General features: G+C 40.8%; 1 protein-coding gene across 2 annotated transcripts in view; it reads right to left on the bottom strand.

The window, feature by feature from the left end:
- Positions 1–416: 416 nt before the first annotated feature.
- porb (P450 (cytochrome) oxidoreductase b) overlaps positions 417–25,744 on the bottom strand; it is a 49,560-nt gene continuing 24,232 nt past the window's right edge. For both annotated transcript variants that reach the window (XM_014213572.3, XM_014213571.3), the window contains exons 3-16: positions 14,074–14,122; positions 12,293–12,421; positions 11,318–11,467; positions 9,049–9,173; positions 8,627–8,716; positions 8,415–8,513; positions 8,046–8,162; positions 7,759–7,877; positions 7,231–7,412; positions 6,675–6,824; positions 3,168–3,435; positions 2,827–2,972; positions 2,245–2,330; positions 417–2,088 (exon numbers count right to left, since the gene is read on the bottom strand). In XM_014213572.3, coding sequence (XP_014069047.1) covers positions 1,944–2,088; positions 2,245–2,330; positions 2,827–2,972; positions 3,168–3,435; positions 6,675–6,824; positions 7,231–7,412; positions 7,759–7,877; positions 8,046–8,162; positions 8,415–8,513; positions 8,627–8,716; positions 9,049–9,173; positions 11,318–11,467; positions 12,293–12,421; positions 14,074–14,122 — 1,855 coding nt within the window. In that variant the 3' untranslated portion in view covers positions 417–1,943. The remainder of the gene's footprint in view (positions 2,089–2,244; positions 2,331–2,826; positions 2,973–3,167; positions 3,436–6,674; positions 6,825–7,230; positions 7,413–7,758; positions 7,878–8,045; positions 8,163–8,414; positions 8,514–8,626; positions 8,717–9,048; positions 9,174–11,317; positions 11,468–12,292; positions 12,422–14,073; positions 14,123–25,744) is intronic.

The following is a 25,744-nucleotide window of genomic DNA, read 5'->3' as shown; positions in this document are numbered from 1 at the left end:
TATATATATATATATATATATATATATATATTTTAAATCTGCAATGGAAGGATTTATTCATTTGCAATTATCTCTACTTATAAGGTAAAATGTTTATGTTTCTGTCTCCATATGATATGGTAAATATATCCAATGCAAAAAACAATTACATTTAAATGGTGTTAATATTAATTTGCATATATTCCCATAAATTCCTGTTAAATCCAACAGAAAGTTTCCTGAATATTCCCCAAAATATGCAACTCTAATAAAGGTTAAATAAAAAAATAAACTACATTTTGCATCCATCAAACATTTAATCCCTCCATCCTTACGTCTAACAATTGAAAATAACAATAATCTCATTTTCAAAAATTTGATCAGAAGAGGATGCATACCTCAGACATGAATAACAAACTCTCAATCTGTTAACAATATTTAATCAATATTTTTTATTAATGTTAAAAGGATATGCTTAGATCCATTCATTCAGTTGACACTTATTGTATTATAAAATGGAATGTGGACAAAAAAGTAACATGAATGTCTTCATACGTTTATGGTTTTTCTCCAATATTTTAGAAAAATTGCCTTTACAAAAAAAAAAACTACATTTAAGTCAGGCAGCACATTCAATAAGGCACACACTAAATTTACAAATTGATATGCTTTGCTTGGCTTACAGGACAAAACGTGTTTACCATTTCCACAAGTTGACAACCTTGCCCTTAGTTTTCAGTGAAGTGAAGAAAGGATATGCCAAATTTCATAGATAAGTGTGATATCATCCAGTACTTACACTGATTAGTGTGCAATAGTACATAGAAAATAAAATAAAGTTGACACTCAAAGCCAACAAGCTGTAGAAATCTACATTCTCAGGGTACAGTGCCAGGTGTGCATGATAAAAAAACGTACATTTGAATGCTTGCTACTAGGTGGTGTACGTGTTTGGTTTTTGTTTCATTGTAAACTGGATAATGCAGAGAATTTAAGTCGAAATATGCATATTATTTACCCATTCTCCTTTGATGCTTACTTGCATCATGTATACAAATACTACAGGGAACCTACAAATCATTTTCTTTGATATATTTAAAAGGCAGTCTTGTGGAAAATAAAAGGTAATCATTTCTCCTCAATAGAGGGCTTGACTACTGAATTGCAAAATTATACTTTTATCATGCCTTGCTAAGGGTTACTGTGATTGATTAGAAATGTACAGTAACATCATTGCGTAAAAAGGCTATCTCGCTTAACCAAATGCAAAAGGTACTGTAAACAAACACTAAGCTTTTCAGTTACTGATTTCATAGACAAAGTCCTCACTTTTTATTTCACAAATCTAAAATATTTATCATGTATACGGAATACACTTGAGTACCCAGATTAGGTCAACTTCCTAAAGAAGAGACTTGCACTGTATGAGTTTTGTATTTAAGCCCACCCCCTCCCTTTGCACCGTACAATTATGTACAGCTACAGTATATCATTATCAAACGTTCTTTCTCCTGCAAAAGCTACAACGTCAACAAATGTGATACTACATTTGACACTACCAAACTGATGGCTGACTGACATAGAATATCAATAAATCATTTGAATGGAGGATGACCGACTGTTATTGTGGTGCATTGGTGAGTGCTTGTGTTGCTCCATGGAATAAAAACAACCAGAGATGACAGCAGCAATATCCTTCCCCAGTGGTCACAAATCCTGGTCCCAGTGTGTAGGCTTTTATTGTAGCCTGACACAAACACACCCATCTCAACTAATCAAGGTCATGATAAGGCAATCAATAGAATCCGATGTTTTAGTGCTTGGCGGGAACAAAAGCCGGCACAAACGGTAGCTCTCCAGTACCAGGGTTGGTGACTCATTATAACCGTTGCTGATAACTGACACAAATAACAATGCAAGTCTAAAAACAAACAAACATAGGATGTGGTTGGATCCTAGGGGTTTTAGCTCCAGACGTCCTGCGAGTACCGTCCCTTGGTCATCAGTTTCTTGATGTAGTCGATGGCCTGAGTGCGTGTCATGCCGCCCAGCTCCTCTGCTATCTCATAGAAAGCTGTCTGCACATCCCTGGCCATGTTCCGCGCATCCCTAAAAACAGGAGCATTTCTCTATAAGACATTTGTCTTTTAACCCTTGTTTGAGGATTTTTGTGAATTCGGGAGTGCTTTCAAGAAATATGTCAACTCAATTTCAATCAATTTTATCGCCAAGGTGCAAATGTTACTGGCGAGGATCCTTCCTTACCCGCAGATGTATATGTGTGCATTGTCTGTGTGGATCTGCCTCCACAGGTCCTCCTTGTTGGTCCTCAGGAGATGCTGCACGTACACCTGGCGGGACAGCGAGAGGAAACAGATCTTACAACATTCTCTTGAGCTTCCAGTCTTCACACAAACAAAAAAAACGACCTTGCAAGGAAACATGTTCCTCTTCCTTTATGAGATGAGGCAGCACAAACTCAATCCCTCAGGTATCCTCTGAGGGCTAGCCTAGCACTCTGTGTGGAGTATGTGTTGACCATCCCCACTAATAGTACACCCCCAGTGGTACAGAATCAGACCGATAAAGATACCGGTCTATAGTACCAACAACCATGATTGGCAACACTCAAGAACGCAATGGAAATATGATAAGGATTACAATCTTGTCTTGGTGTCCCAACTGCAGTGTGTGTAGGCTCAGATAACAATATGGCTGTATGGTCGTATATGGCTGTTTAATAAATATGTCATATTCTAGCTAACAGAAAAGCATTGTTCACCATTTTTAATAATAGTTTTTTAAGGTCCTAGTGCTGAATAACTATAACTAATAAAAAAAGTATACCTTTTGCTCCTGATCCCGAGAGAAAGCCACGTTGAGCTTCGTGATGACACCCATCTTCTCAGCCTCCTCCAACTCCCCCTGGTACAGATAGTCCTCTTTCTTGTGCCTGCAGCCACAGTACAAGACCGTCTCCCCCACCTCCTTGCCTACAGGAAAAAGCAGACCAATTGGCTTAATGGTATCCATACAAGAGAGTTAAGGTGCTTTATTTTAGTCAGTGTGACACAGAACATGACAACTCATAAAAAAATACTATGCAGCATAACAAAACAATCAGGAAACCAACACAAACATTTCCAATGCGTCTATGGCAAGCTTCTATCATGGTGTCTACCATGTACCTTGTTCTTTGAGCCACCCACGCTCCTGGATGAAGCCCATGAAGGGAGCGATGCCGGTCCCAGGACCGACCATGATGACTGGGTTGCTGGCCTTGAAGGGCAGGCGGAACTGGGACTTGCGGATGTACATGGGGACCGTGGACTTGTGGCCGTTGTCCGCAACCAGTTTGTTCTTTAGCCAGGTGGTGGCCACTCCCTTTGTGAGGCGCCCGGTTTTAGTTGTGTACTCCACCAGCACAGCACAGATGTGGATGCTATTGGGGTGGACCTACAAAGAGAAGGCATCATTAACCACTCTTTTTAGATGACACTATTGCAGGTTGACCGACAATGGATGCTTAAAGGACCAGTGCAGCTGTAATCTCTGGGTATCACTTAAGTACCTGACTGATTTTATTTCAATTAAAATGAAACAAAAAGAGCTTCTTAACAAAGAAGAATTTCTCAAGCAATAATTTTGCTAGGACTGTCTGGGAGTGGTGTGATTGGGAAGGGTAAACTGAAAATGTTCTGTTATTGGCAGAGAGGTTTGTAACTCTTTCTTATTGGCCTATTAACTAATTTACTGGATGGTGACGTCACCATGGAAAGCACAAACTCGCTCCCATCCATAAGGCAGACATTTTTGGCTGTCTTTTCAAACAGATTTTACACGTAAAGGGCATAATCTTTATCAATTTCTCAATGTCAAAGTATTACTTCAACCTCAGTGTGGAAATACACTACTGGTCAAAAGTTTTAGAACACCTACTCATTCAAGGGCAGCCCAAATACATTCAAGTAACAGACCCATCTCAACATCAACTGTTCAGAGGAGACAGTGTGAATCAGGCCTTCATGGTTGAATTGCTGCAAAGAAACCACTACTCTTGGACACCAATAAGAAGAAGAGACTTGCATGGGCCAAGAAACACGAGCAATGGACATTAGACCGGTGGAAATTTGTTCTTTGGTCTGGAGTCCAAACTGGAGTTTTTTTGGTTCCATCCACCGTGTCTTTCTGAGGCGCAGGTTGGGTGAACGGATGATCTCTACATGTGTATTTCCCACCATGAAGCAGGTGGTGTTACGGGGCGGCAGGGTAGCCTAGTGTGTTGGACTAGTAACCGAAAGGTTGCAAGATCGAATCCCCGAGCTGACAAGGTAAAAATCTGTCGTTCTCTGCCCCTGAACAAGGCAGTTAACCCACTGTTCCTAGGCCATCATTGAAAATAAGAATTTGTTCTTAACGGACTTGCCTAGTTAAATAAAGGTAAAATAAAAATTATGGTGTGGGGGTGTTTTGCTGGTGACACTGTGATTTATTTAAAATTCCATGCACATTTAACCAGCATGGCTATCACAGAATTTTGCAGTGATACACCATCCTATTTGGTTTGGGCTTAGTGGGACTATCATTTGTTTTTCAACTGGACAATGACCCAACACACCTTCAGGCTGTGCAAGGGCTATTTTACCAAGAAGGAGAGTGATGGAGTGCTGCATCAGATGACCTGGCCGCCACAATCCCCTGACCTTAACTTGTTATGGATAGGGGGCAGTATTTTCCAAGCCGGATAAAAAAACGTACCCGATTTAATCCGATTATTACTCCTGCCCAGAAACTAGAATATGCATATAATTATTAGCTTTGGATAGAAAACACTCCAAAGTTTCTAAAACTGTTTGAATGGTGTCTGAGTATAACAGAACTCATTTGGCAGGCCAAAACCTGAGAAGATTCCAAACAGGAAGCGCCCTCTCTGACCATTTCTTGGCCTTCTTGATCATCTCTATCCAAAACAGGGGATCTCTGCTGTAACGTGACATTTTCTAACGCTCCCATAGGCTCTCAGAAGGCGCCAGAACGTTGAATGATGACTTTGCAGGCCATGGCTGAAAAACAGTAGCGCATTTGGTAAGTGGTCGATCTGAGAACAATGAGACTGGTGCGCGCGTGCACGAGACGACTCCATGTTTTAATTTTCAGTCTTTGAACGAAAACAACGACTCCCGGTCGGAATATTATCGCTTTTTTACGAGAAAAATCGCATAAAAATTGATTTTAAACAGCGTTTGACATGCTTCGAAGTACAGTAATGGAATATTTTGAATTTTTTTGTCACGAAATGCGCCGGGCGCGTCACCCTTCGGATAGTGTCTTGAACGCACAACAAAACGCCGCTATTTGGATATAACTATGGATTATTTGGAACCAAACCAACATTTGTTATTGAAGTAGAAGTCCTGGGAGTGCATTCTGACGAAGAACAGCAAAGGTAATCCAATTTTTCTTATAGTAAATCTGAGTTTGGTGAGGGCCAAACTTGGTGGGTGTCAAAATAGCTAGCCCGTGATGCCGGGCTATCTACTCAGAATATTGCAAAATGTGCTTTCACCGAAAAGCTATTTTAAAATCGGACACCGCGATTGCATAAAGGAGTTCTGTATCTATAATTCTTAAAATAATTGTTATGTTTTTTGTGAACGTTTATCGTGAGTAATTTAGTAAATTCACCGGAAGTGTTCGGTGGGAATGCTAGTTCTGAACGTCACATGCTAATGTAAAAAGCTGGTTTTTGATATAAATATGAACTTGATTGAACAAAACATGCATGTATTGTATAACAATGTCCTAGGAGTGTCATCTGATGAAGATCATCAAAGGTTAGTGCTGCATTTAGCTGTGGTTTTGTTTTTTGTGACATTATATGCTAGCTTGAAAAATGGGTGTCTGATTATTTCTGGCTGGGTACTCTGCTGACATAATCTAATGTTTTGCTTTCGCTGTAAAGCCTTTTTGAAATCGGACAGTGTGGTTAGATAAAGGAGAGTCTTGTCTTTAAAATGGTGTAAAATAGTCATATGTTTGAAAAATTGAAGTTTTCGGATTTTCGAGGAGTTTGTATTTCGCGCCACGCCCATCATTGGATATTGGAGCAGGTGTTCCGCTAGCGGAACGTCTAGATTTAAGAGGTTAACCAAAGTGAGATGGTTTGGGATGAGTCGGACCGCAGAGTGAAGGAAAAGCAGCCAACAAGTGCTCAGCATATGTGTCAACTCCTTCAAGACTGTTGGGAAAGTATTCCAGGTGAAGCTGGTTGAGAGAATGCCAAGAGTGTGCAAAGCTGTCAACAAGGCAAAGTGTGGCCATTTGAAGAATCTCAAATATCAAGATATTTAGAATTGTTTAAACCTTTTTTGGTTACTACATGATTCCATATGTGTTGTTTCATAGTTTATATATACACATATAAAACACAGGGAAATCATGTTTTTGACTGCACTGGGCCTATAATAATAATAATAATAATAATAATAATAATACGTGGTCGTTTCACATTATCTCAATATAATTTATAGTGGATGGCAGCGTCTGCTAAATAACTACTGTAAATGTAACAAGAAAAATAAATGTATTGAGGAGGAGTTAGGGTGTGGCGTCATTAGGGTTGATGTACTGGGGTATATTCACTAGAAACCATTGTTTTGCTACAATGCATGGATACACCCTGTATATATCCTCACCTTGGAGGAGGAGGCAATGGAGTAGTAGCGAGCCTGCAAACGGGGCATGAGCTCACACAGGTGGTCGATGGGAGGCCGCAAGGACGGCAGATCCTCCAGGATGGCCAGGATGTTCCTGTTGTCTTCCAGCACAAAACTCTGGTACAGAGCCTAGTAGAGACCACAACACTTAGCTGGGATAACATGGAGTAGGTAGAAGTTGCCCCTAACCACTGATCTGGAGTCAGGCATCTGGGTCAGATATATTTACCATCCTCCGAAATTGGTTAAGGCTGGAGTTAGATCTGTGCTTAAGGGCAACTTTTCACATGTGTTATAGGCTTATCAGGGTTGGGGTCAATTCCATTTCAGTTCAGTCAGAAAGTACATTTGAATTCCAATTCCAATTTTTCTCAATGCTTTTCAAGATTGCTTCCTGAATTGACATTGAATTGACCCCAACCCTGAGGTTTAAGCGTAACTTTCCCACTACCAATAACCCATCTTGTGTATGTTGAGGTAATCTTGACTACTTTTAGAATAGGAAATAAGTTAACACAGTGTCACAGCCACACACCTTGCCCTCGGGAGCAGACGAGGCCATCTTGCGCATGTTCTCCTGGTCCTTGGGGTCAGTGGCGTACTGGGCCAGCTCATACAGGACGTTGGTGCGAGGCGGGTGGATGATGTCCAGGTAGTGGGTCAGAGCCGTACGATAGGTGGTGGGGCAAGGGAATGGGTGCTTCTTATTGGACTCCTCTGAGAAACGGCATCAGATAGCATCACATTAACATTGGTTATACATTAAGGGACAGTTTCCACACATTAAGCCCAATCTTGGACTAAACAGTATTCTCAATGAAGCTTCTTTTAAGTCCAGGACTAGGCTTAACCTGGGTGAAGGACACCGACCCTAAGATTTAGAGTAATAAAAAGCAGTTGGTGATTTCACAAAACTTTCTCCTTAAAAAAAAAATGTAATACAGGGAGAGTAACATTTCAAGAGATGTCCAAACAGAATGTGTGTGTTTAAGGATCTTAAAAAGACATTGAGAGATATTCAGAGGACTCTGAGTCAAGGTGTTGCATCAGGTCAGTGCCGCACCATCAAGGTTGTTGAGAGAGATAACTGAATCAAGGTCCACGCCAAGGATCTGTCCCAGCCTGTTCACGATCGCTGTGTCATTGGTAGGATAGACGGCAACGTGGTCTCCCGACTCATATCTACAAAGACAGAATGACAAAGGGTTTTCAAGTCATCTTTCCACTATATAAAAAGGCACCATTTCATCTAAGAAGTGTAGCCTATTCCTTTTAAGGAAATACTGTCTGGGAGGTAGATATTGGTTGATAACTATACAAAGAAAGTTACAGCTCTTGGCTCTCGCTTACCTAATCTTGGAGCCTGTAATGTCCACTTCAAGGTGCATGAGATGCCTGTCACCTGCTTTGTTGAGCTTGCGGTTAACAGTGACTGGAGCCAGGAAGGGGTTTTTTGCGTCAAAAGGACTGGGGGGAAAGGATCAATAGAATTTCATACCAGTGAACTGTACACATCAGTATGCAGAGACAATATGAGGTAAATCATAGAGGTGAACATCGACAGATGAAGCAGTGTCGCACTTTAGCGTTCCAACTAGGAAATCCCCTTTAGCTCCACTAGCGGGCAGTAATACTTGTTTAAAGAGAAATCTTTAGAACACGAAACTCTGTAGCAGATATTGTAATGATAAGTGAAGAGGATGGGGTAGAATAACTCACGGTTTCTGGGTCTCAAAGCTCTTCAGACGGCCCAACTCTCCTGTGTACACCTTGTTCATGTTGATGTCATTGTGCTCCTTGAGCTCATACTGACGAATGCTAATGTAGAGCGAGAGGGCCTACAGTTAATCTGCAAATCTCTCCTTCCATACTCTGTGTATGAATTGAGGGAAAATGAGAATGTGATAATTACAATAAATTGGGATAAGTACCTGGAGTCCTCTCCTGAAGCCTCCACTCCAAAGTGCTCGCACATGGCTGGCCAGAACTGCTCCCTCCATGTCACAAAGTCCTCCTCCAGGCTGAAAAATGAAAAGAAGCAGAAAAACCCTCTTATCAACCCCCATTTCCATCATTTGGCCATCATTATGATCTCAACATCGGTCACACTTTGATTCGGGAGAGATCCAAGGTTATGTCCAATTATCTCTCCTTCCTACCAAAGTGTGCAATCGTTCACTTCCCTTCACTGATTTGAAAGGACATGACTGGTATAACAAATATGGTGTAAACTCCCATTAGTGCATGCCTCCACCAGTCCAATGCCTTTAGATTTGTGGGAAGTAGTAAACAAGTGCACTCTTCAGGGGAAAATAGATATTGGGACGCACCCCTCCAACGCAGCCTCACTCACTTGCCGTCATCGTCTCCCATGCCCAGGTCAAAGACCCTCTTGGCTCCCAGTTCCTCCAGCCTCTTGTCCACGTACGCCCCCATGGCATTGTAGTGTTCATATGTCTTGTTGCCCAATGCAAACACCTGCAGGGAGAGATGTCAACATCAGTCACTTCTAGTAAAAAAAATACAAAATCAATATAAGATCGTATACTATATACACACACACAGAGACATGCACACACATTCAACGCAAGCTCCTACTGGGAGTACACTGAACGTCTATCATCTTTCATTAAGTGTAATTAATGCTGTCTTTCAAGTCTAGGACAAAAAGACACTGGCAGGGAGTGGAAGGAGCCCAAGTGACCATTCAGAGTGCGTGGCCAGATTGCCTCCAGTCAGAAGTGAAATTCTTCATCCCATTGAGGGCAGGAATGTTGGACCAACTCCGACAATGACCAACCAGCCAGGATGGCACGTATGTCAGCTATGGCCGAAGCCAGAACTCAACCATACACATAAAGCCTATTTTTTGGATGTTAGCATAACTCATCTCGGTCTCACACTAAAGTTAATTCACGTGAAATACACATTTGAAAGTGAACGCTTGGCTAATGTACAGTTGAAGTCGGAGGTTTACATACACTTAGATTGGAGTCATTAAAACTAGTTTTTCAACCACTCCACACATTTCTTGTTAACTAACTATAGTTTTGGCAAGTCGGTTGTTTACAGACAGATTATTTCACTTATAATTCACTGTATCACAATTCCAGTGAGTCAGAAGTTAACATACAGTAAGTTGACTGTGCCTTTAAACAGCTTGGAAAATTCCAGAAAATTATGTAATGCTTTAGAAGCTTCTGATATGATAATTGACCTAATTTGAGTCAATCGGAGGTGTACCTGTGGATGTATTTCAAGGCCTACCTTCAAACTCAGTGCCTCTTTGCATGACATCATGAGAAAATCAAAAGAAGTCAGCCAAGACCTCAGAAAAACAATTGTAGACCTCCACCAGTCTGGTTCATCCTTGGGAACAATTTCCAAATGCCTGAAGGTACTATGTTCATCTGTACAAACAATAATACGCAAGTATAAACACCATGGGACCACGCAGCCGTCATACCGCTCAGGAAGGAGAAGCGTTCTGTCTCCTAGAGATGAATGTACTTTGGTGCAAAAAGTGCAAATCAATCCCGGAACAACAGCAAAGGACCTTGTGAAGATGCTGGAGGAAACGGGTACAAAAGTATCTATATCCACAGTAAAACGAGTCCTCAATCGACATAACCTGGAAGGCCACTCAGCAAGGAAGAAGCCAATGCTCCAAAACCGCCATAAAAAAGCCAGACTACGGTTTGCACCTGCACATGGGGACAAAGATCGTACTTTTTTGAGAAATGTCCTCTGATGAAACAAAAATAGAACTGTTTGGCCATAATGACCATTGTTATGTTTGGAGGAAAAAGGGGGAGGCTTGCAAGCCAAAGAACACCATCCCAACCGTGAAGCACGGGGGTGGCAGCATCATGTAGTGGGGGTGCTTTGCTGCAGGAGGGACTGGTGCACTTCACAAAATAGATGGCATCACGAGGTAGGAAAATTATGTGGATATATTGAAGCAACATCTCAAGACATCAGTCAGGAAGTTAAAGCTTGGTTGCAAATGGGTCTTCCAAATGGACAATGACCCCAAGCATACTTCCAAAGTTGTGGCAAAATGGCTTAAGGACAACAAAGTCAAGGTATTGGAGTGGCCATCACAAAGCCCTGACCTCAATCCTATAGAAAATTTGTGGGCAGAACTGAAAAAGCGTGTGCGAGCAAGGAGGCCTACAAACCTGACTCAGTTACACCAGCTCTGTCAGAAGGAATGGGCCAAAATTCACCCAACTTATTGTGGGAAGCTTGTGGAAGGCTACCCAAAACATTTGACCCAAGTTAAGCAATGCTACCAACTACTAATTGAGTGCATGTAAACTTCTGACCCACTGGGAATGTGATGAAAGAAATAAAAGCTGAAATAAATCACTCTACACTATTATTCTGACATTTCACATTCTTAAAATAAAGTGGTGATCCTAACTGACCTAAGACAGGGAATTTTTACTAGGATTAAATGTCAAGAACTGAGTTTAAATGTATTTGGCTAAGGTGTATGTAAACTTCCGACTTCAACTGTATGTGAATGGGGCCAACAGGAGTTTTTCTTGGGCAAACTCCTGGCCCTGATTATGAATAACAGGGGGAGGAGAGAGCGAGAGAGAGAAAGAGATAATCACAGTATAGTTGACTCCATCCAATTCCCCGTCGGTCTCCTGCAGCCAGTCATAGAAGTCCTGGGCGTTGTCTGTGGGGTCTCCCTCACCGTAAGTGGCCATGCAGAAGATGGCCAGGGAGTTGCCAATCTCAGCCAGACGGGACAGCTCAGACTGTGGATTAGAAGATGCCTGGACATTAGATGTTTGCCATTACATGTGCTGTATGCCATTCAGGGCACAATTATGTTTTCAACTTTTTGGAACAGGACCTTGGCTCAAGAGACTAATATTGTTAGGAGGGGTACAGATGAGCCACCTTTGAGCTATGCAGGTATGAATCCTTGTTGGAGCTGCTGGGGTGGCAGTATAGAAGCCTTATTAGACAGGGTTGTCATAAATGGGTTATTAGAATCGTTATTATACTAAGGGTGTTTTCACATTTTTATTTAACTAGGCAAGTCAGTTAAGAACAAGTTCTTATTTACAATGACAGCCTACCGGGAAACAGTGGGTTAACTGCCTTGTTCAGGGGCAGAACGACAGATTGTTACTTTGTCAGCTCGGGGTTTCGATCCAGGAACTTTTCAGTTACTGACCCAACGCTCTAACCACTAGGCTACATATTCCCTGTATGATTCGGATCTTGGAGCTTTTGGTACTCTGATCCATGCTATAAAGCCTGTGTGAAACACTAACAAACCCTGACTGAAGCGAATCCTGGACCTGTGTGAGTAGCGGATCCAAGACCCAGGACCAGAGTACCAGGTATTGTGACGCGGCAGCACGAATTGTATGGTTCTTTTTGCCCATTGTAAACAAGCTAGCTTGCTAATGTCACGTAGAATTCAAATCGCACCCAAAATGATTATTTCAGGTCTTGTGAAAGCAAAACCTATTTAGTAAAATTCTCAAATGATCCAGAAAAACGGAACCAGGATACCGAATTTCATATGTAACCATATAAACACTGATATTGGAATGTCGTTAATTAGTTACCATATCGTATTCCTCGGGGTCGGCAGCCATACCCTTCATGCCGTAGCGCTGGGCATCTTTGGACAGCCGGTTGGCAAACTCCTCGCCCGTGCCTGTCTGAGAGCCGTAGAATACCACGATGTTCCTACCCTGGAGGGAAATAGCAGCAACACTTGGAATAAGGGCCAGGAGTTTTTTCCTGACCACATGACCTGGCGGCCAGGAAAAAACTCCAGGCCCTAGTTATAACCAAATACCAACCCACCCTGTTGCCATTTAACTTTTTGCTGTCCAATAACGAGGTAAAATATTACATTATACAGGTTAGAGCATTATGGTCTGTGATAGAATAATTTAAAACACTGAGTATACCAAACACTAGGAACACCTTCCTAATATTGAGTTGCATCTCCTTTTGCCCTCAGGACAAGGTGTCGAAAGCGTTTCACAGGGATGCTGGCCCATATTGTCCCAATATAGTACCACAGTATGAGTCATAATACCCATAAAACCTAGCGGTCAAACAGGGAAATGGTTCCAATAGTTTTTCCAGCATAACTTTTTCCCACAGGGGATTTTAGAAACACTTAAAATAAGGGCTGTGTTTTGTGTAGGATTACTCTGGCGTGACATTTTGATAAACATGTAAATCTCTCTAGGACAATGTGACTATATTTACCACCCCAAAAATGAATCGCTAATTAGCTGCTAATGTGGCTATCATAAAGAACTACAAATGCCATGATGATCTGGACGAGACTGCCGAATCGAGGCAAAGGTAAGAATCTCTGGATTAACTAATGTTAGCTAAATGTAGTAATGAATCAATTGGCTACATTTCTTTAAAATGGACAATTCTGTGAACTGTCTTGTGCAAGTTATAAATTGACAATACTCGTTAGCAAAGGTGTCAGCAAGAGATTACATGCAGGAGCTTGCAGTGATTTGTAGTTTTGCATGATGTCTACTTTGATGCTATTTAGCATTTTATAAATGAGTAAATTGAGCTGAATATATTGCTAAAAGTCACCTTGTCCGAGAAAGACTTAAATGGTTATCAAAACGTCACGCCAGGGTAAGCCCACACGAAGCATAGCCTTTAATTTAAGTGTTTCTAAAATCCCCTATGGGAAAAATTTATGGTGGAAAAACTATTGTTTTTGTGGGTATTCTGAAACCTCCACTGTTGGGATCTATGGTCTCAAGGCTTAAAAATCCTTCTTTAACCCGACTCCTCCCCTTCATCTACTTATTGAAGTGGATTTAACAAGTGACATCAATAAAGGATCACCTGGTCAGTCTATGTCATGGAAAGAACAGGTGTTCTTAATGTTTTGTATACTCCGTGTATTTCACCATTTATGGTTCCCATGATAAATCAATAGACAGTGAGCAACAGAGACTAAACTACATGATGTCGTAAAATACCATAATTGTATTTATTTCACCTTCTGATATCTGGGGACTTTGCAGCCAAATCAACTATATACATTTCTCAAGGTCAGCTAGTACTGAACAGACAAAATGTTCAAATACTATTTCAAATCTTTCAAATACTTTTAGCATTTGCTCTTTTCTTCCTGGATTGCCAGATGGGCAGGGTTTTCACCTTTTTAAATATTCTATTGGTTTTATTGTACCAGACAAGCTCAATCAAGCCCAGAAAATATTTCAAATGATTTTAAATAGTATTTGAACCCAAGTCTGGACTGAGGAGTCCAGAGGATCCACAGTAAAGTCAGTCTAGTAGCTAGACCATTATCCTTTCTACACCCAAAATACTGAAATAGAAAAACACTCACTGTTTTCTTCATCTTTTCAATAAAACTAGTCTCTCGAGTAGAAGGTGCTCTGAAAGAAAAAGGAGATAAATATTATGCACTTCCAAAGTCTATAAAGAAAATCCTGCACTGAACAATTATTCTTTCACCACTATCTGCTGGGACATAAAACACAGCAAATCAATGATGCTTTTCACAAGCAAGAAAAGCACACATGCCTAGTACAGGGACCAAATGGTAACTTTTTACACTAATGGTTTATCATCACACTATGCACAATAATGGGAATGTTACAAGCATGTCATTGGAGGACCTTCAAATTTTCCTATAGCCTCATTGCCAGATCCGTTTGTGTTTTAGCCAACATTGCTTGGTATGACAGTGAACAACACAACAGAGGAGTTGACTAAAAGAACGGCAGGCTATCTTGTTTAAAACCTTTTAAGGATCTCTACAGATCGGTGTCCCACCCGCAGGACGGTTGAGCTAATGTGCGCTAATGCGATTACCATGAGGTTGTAAGTAACAAGAACATCTCCCAGGACATAGAAAAATCTGATATTGGCAGAAAACTTAAATTCTCGTTAATCTAACTGCACTGTCCAATGTACAGTAGCTATTACAGTGAAAGAATACCATGCTATTGTTTGAGTGCACAGTTATGAACTTGAAAAGTTATTGGCACTTGGGCAGTCTTCACACAAAATGTTGAACAGAAATGCAATGGTTCATTGAATCAGTCTAAAACTTTGCACATACACTGCTGCCATCTAGTGGCCAACATCTAAATTGCACCTGGGCTGGAATAATACATTGTAGCCTTTCTCTTGCATTTTAAAGATAATACAAAGAAAAAAAAAATGTTTGTACTAACTTTTACCAGATCTAATGTGTTATTCTCCTACATTAACTTCACATTTACATAAACTTCAAAGTGTTTCGTTTCAAATGGTATCAAGAATATGCATATCCTTGCTTCAGGTCCTGAGCTACAGGCAGTTAGATTTGGGTATGTCATTTTAGGCGAAAATTGAAAAAGGGGATCCTTAAGAGGTTTTAAGATCCTATTCTCACTACGAGAGATTGCCTAGAAATTGAGAAAATACCCTCGGCTAGACCTTTTACTGTAATGTAAACTTGTTAACTTGTCACCTCTCGACCGCTACTTCTGGAGGAAGCACATGTCACTGGCCCCCCTGCAAGCAAGGCAGTGTTAAATTGTCTTGCTGAGTCCAACACTCCTACAATAAACATTGTAATAGCAGAGCAGTGTTTTTGAATCAGCTGAAATGTATAGACATTTTCCTAATATTTTGAGTTTTTACCTGAAATTGCAGTAACAGCCTGTTACATTCTGAAATTGTAGGCGTAGCTTTAAAAAATAAATACAACTGTCAATGGTGGCTGCACTGGCCAAGTAAAACAGCTATTCTCAAATCCACAGTGAATTATCCACTTTTTTGTCACAATTAGCTTTTACCACATGTAATGATTTGCATTATATTGATAAAATAAAGCCTGGTTTGTTCTAATTTTGTAAGGTAGGCCTACTCTACTTTTCTATTCGTATGAGAGGGTAATCATACATTTTTTATAGACTAACGTTACTTAATGATGCATGTTAGCTTTAGTAACTGTGCCTTTGTATTGAAGCTAAAATGTAATGAGTGTACAGATGTGAAAATAAACCCTGTCTGCACATGCTTGTGAATTGTTGCATTATTCAAGAGTGCAATATAGTTAAGATGAAAAGTTGCTTGCATAGTTGAATAGTTTGTTAAGCATGCTTTACTGGCTAGTGGCTATACAGGGATATTTACCGTAAATTTAAGCTGCAGAGCAAAACCGTTCATTGCCCCCGAACCCCCTCTCGGCACGTAACGTTACATTGCTAATGTAAATTTAAAAGGTTATGTACATATTATGAAAAAGTAAATCTCGTCATGGTCCCTCTGCTACAACTCTTCAACGTGAATATGCCCCAAACCTAGAGTTGACTGATGTCCTCTATCTCTTAAGTAAACACAGAGTAATGTAGAGGTTAAGCGGGGTAAGGTGTTTGGCAAGGCCAATGATGTAACACAGGGTCTAATACTGTGTCCTCCCTGTCCTGGCATTCTTTTAAAAGGATATTTTACTCAAAAAACATGAGTATTTTGTTAATTAGTCCCCTGTTGATATAGTCCCCCCAAAAAGTGTGCATGTCAGCAGTTAAGTTTTCAAAACAGAGCACTTTCAATAAAAATGGAGAGTGTGATGTTTTTTTTTTTTTTCATCAGATGATGCATTTTGCATCATCATCACACTTTCTTCTGCGTAAATATCCCTGGCTGTAACATGACTCATAGAATTGTGTTTCTCTATTTCTTCATTTCCTTTCCAATTTACTCAAGTGTTACTGTCAGGCTAGGGTGAGTAACTTTCAGTGAAGTATGACAGGCACGCAAGCTTGAAAAACAACCTTTTAGCTCAAAAGGGTCGCTTTCGGTCTTGAATCTTTCCTATATGGCACATTTTTTGAAGACTCAAAAATGTAAATTGACATTTAATGTCAAGGATTAACCTTCAAAGTGTCCATACTCCAACATTTTGACTATATGAGAAGGTCCACCATGCACATTTCCTTTTGTATTCACATTTGAGTAAAGATGGTGTGAAGCTGACAACTTGCAAATACATAAAGATGTGAGCGCTACCCCATTTTGTACCATATGACAAAGTCTAAAAGGACAACTGCACTTTAGACTGGCCTCGTTTTAGATGTGGTTCATTAAGAAATGCTAGTGGCCATGACTGAACTCAAATGTGAGTTGGTTTCGGGTTTGATGTGGGCGTCCCGTGTGTGTGTGTGTGTTCGCAGTTGGGAAGATTTAGCTAAATTATTAGCTTCAGCCGGCCGAAGCTAACATATGGAATTGTTTTATAATGGTCAAACCAATGATCATTTAGCTATTTGATTTGATTTTGAGTTTTAGGACCCCTTCAGGTATCAAACAATAATTTTGATATTGCTATTAGCCCATAGAAACGCATTGAATAACAGCTTCAAACATGGATAAACAGATAGTCCTTAATCTGAAGTGCCTGTCCTATATCTGAGATATAAGATTAGGAAACTATATATGTTTTTGTTGCATTTAACCCCTTATTTTAGGCACAACACTAACTCCATATATACTTACAATAATAAAAAATAAAAACTGTTAACCAGCTACCTTCAGACTGGTCTTGTGAGGCTTGTGGGCATCCTAGAGAAAACCAACATGTACGTGTTTGTGAAAGACTCATCTTTCCACAGAGGGGTCATATTAGTACAAACCGTTCAGACAGAAGTTGGCAGATCAGATGTCCCGACTTCAGACGAGTCCCGATGTTTGTGGGAGCCGTAGAGCAAAACGGAGAACACCATCGTGTTCGTGTTCCTCACATCTTTCCATTGAGGTGTTATAATAGGTTCTCCCATCTCCACAGAGGAACTGTCAGTGTGACCATTGGGTTCTTGTCACCACCCACCACCGGACCAAGGCCCTTCTTCCCTCAATTGCTCAGTTTGGCAGGGCGGCCAGCTCTAGGAAGAGTCTTGGTGGTTCCAAACTTCTTCCTTTTAAGAATGATGGAGGCCACTGTGTTCTTGGGGACCTTCAATGCTGCAGACATGTTTTGGATCTGAGCCTCGACACAATCTTGTCTCGGAGCTCTACGGACAATTCCTTCGACCTCATGGCTTGACTGTCAACTGTGGGACCTTATATAGACAGGTGCGTGCCTTTCCAAATCATGTCCAATCAACTGAATTTACCACAGGTGGACTCCAATCAAGTTGTAGAAACATCTCAAGGATGATCAATGGAAACAGGATGCACCTGAGCTCAATTTCAAGTCTCATAACAAAGGGTCTGAATACTTATGTATATGTAAATGTATTATTTTAGTTCTTTATTTGTAAATCATTGCTAAACATTTCTAAAAACCTGTTTTCGCTTCGTCATTATGGGTTACTGTGTGTAGATTGAGGAAAAACAAATTTAAATTTTAGAATAAGACTAACGTAACAAAATGTGGAAAAAGTCAAGGAGTCTGAATACTTTCCGAATGCACTGTAGATTACAACATTTACTTTGCAACTTTGGGTAGAAAACCAATAGATTTAGCTCATGATGAAAATAAATAGTGTGGTCATCCTCACAATTCAAACCATTCCACCATGAAAGCAATTCAGTTGGTCCTTTTACGCTTAATCGGTGTCCAGGAAACAGGCATGGATTAGTTACTGTTAGACGATGGTTTCAATGGTCTTCAATGGTAAAAGTCCCAAACACACACTGTATAGTGTTCTGCAAAGACATGCGCAGCGTCGCTGAGCAGCTCAAGCCCTTGGTTCACCTGGAGAAGATTGACCCCAAGAGACACATGTAAGAAGGGGTGTGTTATGATGAGCTTCCATTGGCTTTCATAGACAAAGTGGAGTTTTTATTACTGGGTTGGGTTTTGGGCTGTCCCCGACTAAATGTATTTTTCCATATAGAGACACACCCTATGTGTTTTAATCAAATCAACTACATCCACCGAGCCTGTCTGATGCTTTAAGCTTACGGTTTGATGAAATAAGAAAAATTCCTTAAGAGGGCGCAAGAGCTCTAGATAACCAGGAGAAAAAAAATAGAAAAATTACCTTACCCAACTATTCTACTCCCGCTCTTGCTGGCTTTCGCAGATTCTGCCATTACTCCCCTGAAGTTACCGGTAATAGGCTACACGAGTCGGCTGCAACCTTTCTCATGTGGAATGCCAATTTCTACTGATCGGCATGCCAGTTATAGTTTTCATATGCACATTTGTGAAAGTTTAATTTAAAATGTATAATGATTGTCTTCTCAAAATCATTGTCATGTGGTTTATCAAAATTCTATCCAAATCTAAATAAAAATAAATATCCAATAAATCACTGACTACATATGGCCTGTCTGCAACAAACTTGCTCTGGCAAACTTGCAACATTGGTCAAAATATTCCGCCCCAGTGAGCTCGGGACCGACACAGCTGTAGACTATTTGCGCAAGAGATAAGAAGTAGTGCTTGACTTGGGCAGGAGCTCACCAGAGCGGAGTACCAGCACCTAAAATGTTCTACTGCTTGAGCTCCTGTTCCGCTTACAGAATATTATCTCAAAAGTATTGTGGAGCTCCTGCACCTAAATATAAACTGTATTAGCACCCAAAATGAGTACCAGAAATGATTCCAGTCCAAGTCAAGCGCTGATAAGAAGTAATCAGGTAGGCATATTTTATCATGTTTCCACTGGATCAGAGCAGGACATTATTCCCTTTCATGCTAAGTGGTTATCGAAAGGGAGTGAGTGCGAAAGATTTTCAAATACACTGAGGAACTATTGTAATTGTCAAAGGATGTAAAAACAGACTGTTTGAGAAGCTCCACAGGTTATTAGTGGTGGTGCGTTAAGCCAATTAGAAATACTAATCAGATCCCCAGAAGGGCATGTTAATATGCCTACATTTGCGCGAAGGCCAGGTAGCCTATAGGCCTACTTCTATGCGTGTATGTCGTTACTCAACATTCACAAGTGTAGCATAGGTTGTGTACTCTGCAAACAATGTGTCCACTCCGACAATGAGAACGGGAAGACTGGAATAATAATATTGAATGCATTAACAGAAACTACCGTAACCAAAGTAACAAACATTGTAGATTAGAGATTATAGGGAATTAACGTTAAATGTACTATTGGTGATATGTAATGAGGAATTGATATACACTAACAATCAAAACACAAACAATTCACACAATGAAGTTATGAAACAATGAATGTGCACAAATTGGCAGGAGAGAGCGTGCATTGTGCATCTTGGCGCATAGTCAATCCGACATCTGCATTGGCAATGCAGCGCATTTACGGTGATATGGCCTCAGTAGAAATCAGGGGATTCATACTTCTTGCGCTTCACGGAGCAGTGCAGAGCTGTTGTCAAGGAAGTGAGTGTGTGTTTATACAGGATGCACCATCCCCCACCTACAGTCAAACAATCATGTAAATGCAGAGCTATACAGATTGGGCTGGCCATGACAGGGTCTTCCAGGACAACCTTGTACGTGGCTTGATTCATGCGTTCTTCACAAAATAAATCTGCCGATTCCAGCCTTGCTTAAGCACTTACGCACCCCCAGATCATCCACCAAATTTCACAGTGGGTGCAAGACACTGTGGCTTGTAGGCCTCTCCAGGTCTCGCACCCACTGTGAAATTTGGTGGAGGATCGGTGATGATCTGGGGGATGCTTCAAGCAAGGATAGAATGGGCAGGTTTGTCTTCGTGAAGGACGCATGAATCAAGCCATGTACAAGGTTGTCCTGGAAGAAAACGTTCTTCCTTCAGATCTGACAATGTCCCCCAACTCTGAGGATTGGTTTTTCCAGCAGGACAATGCTCCAATGCTCCACAGACAGGTTAATCAAGGTGTGGATGAAGGACCACCAGTTCAAGGCCCTCTCATGGCCAGCCCAATCTCCTGACCTGAACCCCAATGAAAACCTCTGGAATGTGATCAAGAGGAAGATGGATGGTCAAAAGCCACCAAACAAAGCCGAGCTGCTTGAATATTTGCGCCAGGAGTGGCATAAAGTCACCCAACATCAATGTGAAAGACTGGTGAAGAGCATGCCAAGACGCATGAAAGCTGTGATTGAAAATCAGGGTTATTCCAAATATTGATTTCTGAACGCTTCCTAAGTTAAAACATTAGTATTGTGTTTAAAAATGAATATGAACTTATTGTATTTGCATTATTCAAAGGTCTGACAACACTGCATCGTTTTTGTTATTTTGACCAGTTGTCATTTTCTGCAAATAAATGCTCTAAATGACTATTTGGGGGGGGGGGGAATTTGGGAGAAATGTTGTCAGTAGTTTATAGAATAAAAACAAAAATGTTCATTTTCCCCAAACACATACAGTTGAAGTCAGAAGTTTACATACACTTAGGTTGGAGTCATTAAAACTCATTTTTCAACCACTCTACAAATTTGTTGTTGTTTTGGCAAGTCGGTTAGGACATCTACTTTGTGCATGACAGAAGTCATTTTTCCAACAATTGTTTACATACAGATTATTTCACGGTATAACAATTCTAATGGGTCAGAAGTTTACCTACACTAAGTTGACTGTGCCTTTAAACAGCTGGGAAAGTTCCAGAAAATGTCATGGCTTTAGAAGCTTCTGATGGGCTAATTGACATCATTTGAGTCAATTGGAGGTGTACCTGTGGATGTATTTCAAGGCCTACCTTCAAACTCAGTGCCTCTTTGCGTGACATCATGGGAAAATAAAAAGATATCTGCCAAGACATCAGAAATTTTTTTTTGTCTACCTCCACAAGTCTGGTTCATCCTTGGGAGCAATTTCCAAACGCCTGAAGGTACCACCCTCATCTGTACAAACAATAGTATGCAAGTATAAACACCATGGGACCACGCAGCCGTCATAACGCTCAGGAAGGAGACGTGTTCTGTCTGGCATTGAATGTACTTTGGTGCAAAAAGTGCAAATCAATCCCAGAACAACAGCAAAGGACCTTGTGAAGATGCTGGAGGAAACAGGTACAAAAGTATATATAGCCACAGTAAAACAAGTCCTATATTGACATAACCTGAAAGGCCGCTCCGCAAGGAAGAAGCCAATGCTCCAAAACCGTCATAAAAAAGCCAGACTACGGTTTGCTACTGCACAAGGGGACAAAGATCGTACTTTTTGGAGAAATGTTCTCTGATGAAACAAAAATAGAACTGTTTGGCCATAATGACCATTGTGATGTTTGGAGGAAAAAGGGGGAGGCTTGCAAGCCAAAGAACACCATCCCAACCGTGAAGCACGGGGGTGGCAGCATCATGTAGTGGGGGTGCTTTGCTGCAGGAGGGACTGGTGCACTTCACAAAATAGATGGCATCACGAGGTACGTAAAATTATGTGGATATATTGAAGCAACATCTCAAGACATCAGTCAGGAAGTTAAAGCTTGGTCATGCAAATGGGTCTTCCAAATGGACAATGACCCCAAGCATACTTCCAAAGTTGTGGCAAAATGGCTTAAGGACAACAAAGTCAAGGTATTGGAGTGGCCATCACAAAGCCCCGACCTCAATCATAAAGAAAATGTGTAGGCAGATCTGAAAAAGCGTGTGCGAGCAAGGAGGCCTACAAACCTGACTCAGTTACACCAGCTCTGTCAGGAGGAACGGGCCAAAATTCACCCAACTTATTGTGGGAAGCTTGTGGAAGGCTACCCGAAATGTTTGACCCAAGTTAAACAAATTAAAGGCAACGCTACCAAATACTAATTGGGAATGTGATGAAAGAAATAAAAGCTGAAATAAACCCCTCTACTATTATTCTGACATTTCACATTCTTAAAATAAAAGTGGTGATCTTAACTGACCTAAGACAGGGAATTTTTACTAGGATTAAATGTCAGGAATTGTGAAAAACTGAGTTTAAATGTATTTGGCTAAGGTGTATGTAAACTTCCGACTTCAACTGTACCTATAAATAGTAAAACCAGAAAAAAATTGAGACCACTGCAAAATGATCAGTTTACCAAAGCTGTATATTTGTTACTGCTCGACTAAAACAAACTCGGTTGACCAACAGCCTTAGGACCAAACAATTGACCAGTCGACTAATTGGAGTCAGCCATAGTTGGGTTAAATGGTAAATGCCACTAATCTTAATACATAAACTCAGCAAAAAAAGAAACATCCCTTTTCAGGACCTTGTCTTTCAAAGATAATTCGTAAAAATCAAAATAACTTCACAGATCTTCATTGTAAAGGGTTTAAACACTGTTTCCCATGCTTGTTCAATGAACCATAAACAATTAACATGCACCTGTGGAACGGTCGTTAAGACACTAACAGCTTACAGACGGTAGGCAATTAAGGTCACAGTTTTGAAAACTTAGGATATTAAAGAGGCCTTTCTACTGACTCAAAAACATCCAGGGTCCCTGCTCATCTGCGTGAACGTGTCTTAGGCATGCTGCAAGGAGGAATGAGGACTGCAGATGTGGCCAGGGCAATAAATTGCAATGTCCATACTGTGAGACGCCTAAGACAGCGCTACAAGGAGACAGGACGGACAGCTGATTGTCCTCGCAGTGGCAGACCACGTTTAACAACACCTGCACAGGATCGGTACATCCGAACATCACACCTGCGGGACAGGTTCAGGATGGCAACAACAACTGCCCGAGTTACACCAGGAATGCAGAATCCCTCCATCAGTGCTCAGACTGTCTGCAATAGGCTGCGAGAGGCTGGACTGAGGGCTTGTAGGCCTATTGTAAGGCAGGTCCTCACCAGACATCACCGGCAACAACGTCGCCTATGGGCACAAACCCACCGTCGCTGGACCAGACAGGACTGTCAAAAAGTGCTCTTCACTGACGAGTCGTGGTTTTGTCTCACAAGGGGTTATGGTCCGATTTGCGTTTATCGTCGAAGGAATAAGCGTTACACCGAGGCCTGTACTCGGGAGCAGGATCGATTTGGAGGTGGAGGGTCCGTCATGGTCTGGGGGTGCCACGGCGTCATCAGACTGAGCTTGTTGTCATCGCAGGCAATCTCAACACTGTACGTTACAGGGAAGACATCCTCCTCCCTCATATGGTACCCTTCCTGCAGGCTCATCCTGACATGACCCTCCAGCATGACAATGCCACCAGCCATACTGCTCGTTCTGTGCATGATTTCCTGCAGGACAGGAATGTCAGTGTTCTGCCATGGCCAGTGAAGAGCCCGGATCACAATCCCATTGAGCACGTCTGGGACCTGTTGGATTGGAGGGTGAGAGTTGGGTTGAAGCACTAGGTTGCAAAAAGGATAAACTGAGTTGCTTTCACAGAGGGCTGGCTTGAATTGTGAGGTTGACCACACAATTTATTTTCATAATGAGCCAAATCTATTGGTTTTCTCCCCAAAGTTGCAAAGGAAATTAGATCTATTTAATAAACACAAGAGACCAGCAAAATGGATCAAATAGTCTGGCAGTATAGCAGGAAGAGCGGCATCTAGTGGTCAAAACCTGGTACTTTCACACTACTTTATGGTGAGCGATGCAAGCGACTTCAACTACTAGTCTCAACTAAAAACTTGACCAGATTCACAGGGAATACTTTACATAGTAAGGAAAAGCAATACTCCAAGCCACAGCTTCATACTAATTGTCAAACAGAGAATTTATACTGGTTCTAGAGTTGGGATTGGCATTGGAGGTCCGTGGGTGGCTTTTGTTAAAAACAATGTAATAAAAAAAAAAAATCAAACCTTACTCATTGGTAGCAAGAGGTTTGGTCCAAACTATTCCTACCAGCAAAGACACTTTAAATAAATAAAAAATGCCAATTTGGACACAATCAATTAGCTCAATTTCTCAGATCAAATTATATTTCAACAAAATAATGTTTCATGACTTGGTAACAGGAAATGCATTTATTTCCATGACAGAATACAAAATACATTTTGGACTGAAGTTTCAAATACATACAATTTAAGGTTACATCACAAAATGTTGATTTGAAATTCTTGACATCTGAGCAACCTTATTTGTGCCAGAAACGGACTTTCATATGATATGCTCTCAACAAGGTTTTGTGTATTCAACTGACAATCTTAGATTTTTTTTTAATATAAACTATTGGAACCAAGACCTAAAAAGAACTAATGTTGGCACAAGGAGGGAAAGTTGGATCATAACTAAGTTACAGTTAACAAAATTTTACGCTTAATCCAGTATAAGCCAAATGTATAGAATTTGTTACACAAGAGACAAGATGCAAACATTCTAGAGCACAACAGCAGAGTAATGTCTTAAGTGAAACACTAATAACGACTAAATAATCCATGCTTTCTGGGAATGGTATATACGTAAATTGTGAGCGGAGCTATAAAGTTGGCTGCCCAGAAGCATTACATTTTTTATTTAACTAGGCAAGTTAGTTTACAATGCAGTGTACAACGTAAACTTACTTTTAATCCATCTGTGTGTATTTTTCAAGACATGGCATATGGGGGTGTAGTGAGATATCCGATGGGTTGGACGATTCTTTTACCACTCATCTTGAAAAAACGTATACTAAAAACTTGGAAAGCAATCAATCCGCCATCATTAACACAATGGAAAATTCTCATTATTTAAATATTGAAAGTGCGTGGGCTACGGAGAGAAAAGAAAACGGTGCAGTATTAGGCCATATGGCGTAAAGTGATGCGGGCGCTGGAGACGGGGCTGTGTGTTCGTGGGTCTGGGGGGAATCTGCAGGTTTCAGCAAGTTCAATTTAAAAAACTTAAGACCTTTAATGCCACTTGGAATGCAATTTAAGACCAATTTCACAACAACAACAAAACTCTGCAAAAAGTACTGAAGGACACCAATGACTTAGGGTTAGGGACATCATGTCCAAATGTGTTTATTAAAAAGGAAACATTTCATGTACAGGGTTGCATATAAACAAAACAAAATGCTGGTGCCAATCCACTACCTACCAGACCTGGGACAACTAATTTCAACTATGCTCACAATGGAGAGAGAAAAAAATTAAAAATAGGGTCTCTGACTTGCTCTCCTCTTTCTCTATTTCATCATGGCATGTGTCTGTTCTGTGGCATTACTCTCCAACTCTGCCT

Source organism: Salmo salar, chromosome 09, assembly GCF_965601325.2.
Source record: "Salmo salar chromosome 09, fSalSal1, whole genome shotgun sequence".
NCBI lineage: Eukaryota > Metazoa > Chordata > Actinopteri > Salmoniformes > Salmonidae > Salmo > Salmo salar.
This window is presented reverse-complemented; position numbering and strand designations above follow the sequence as displayed.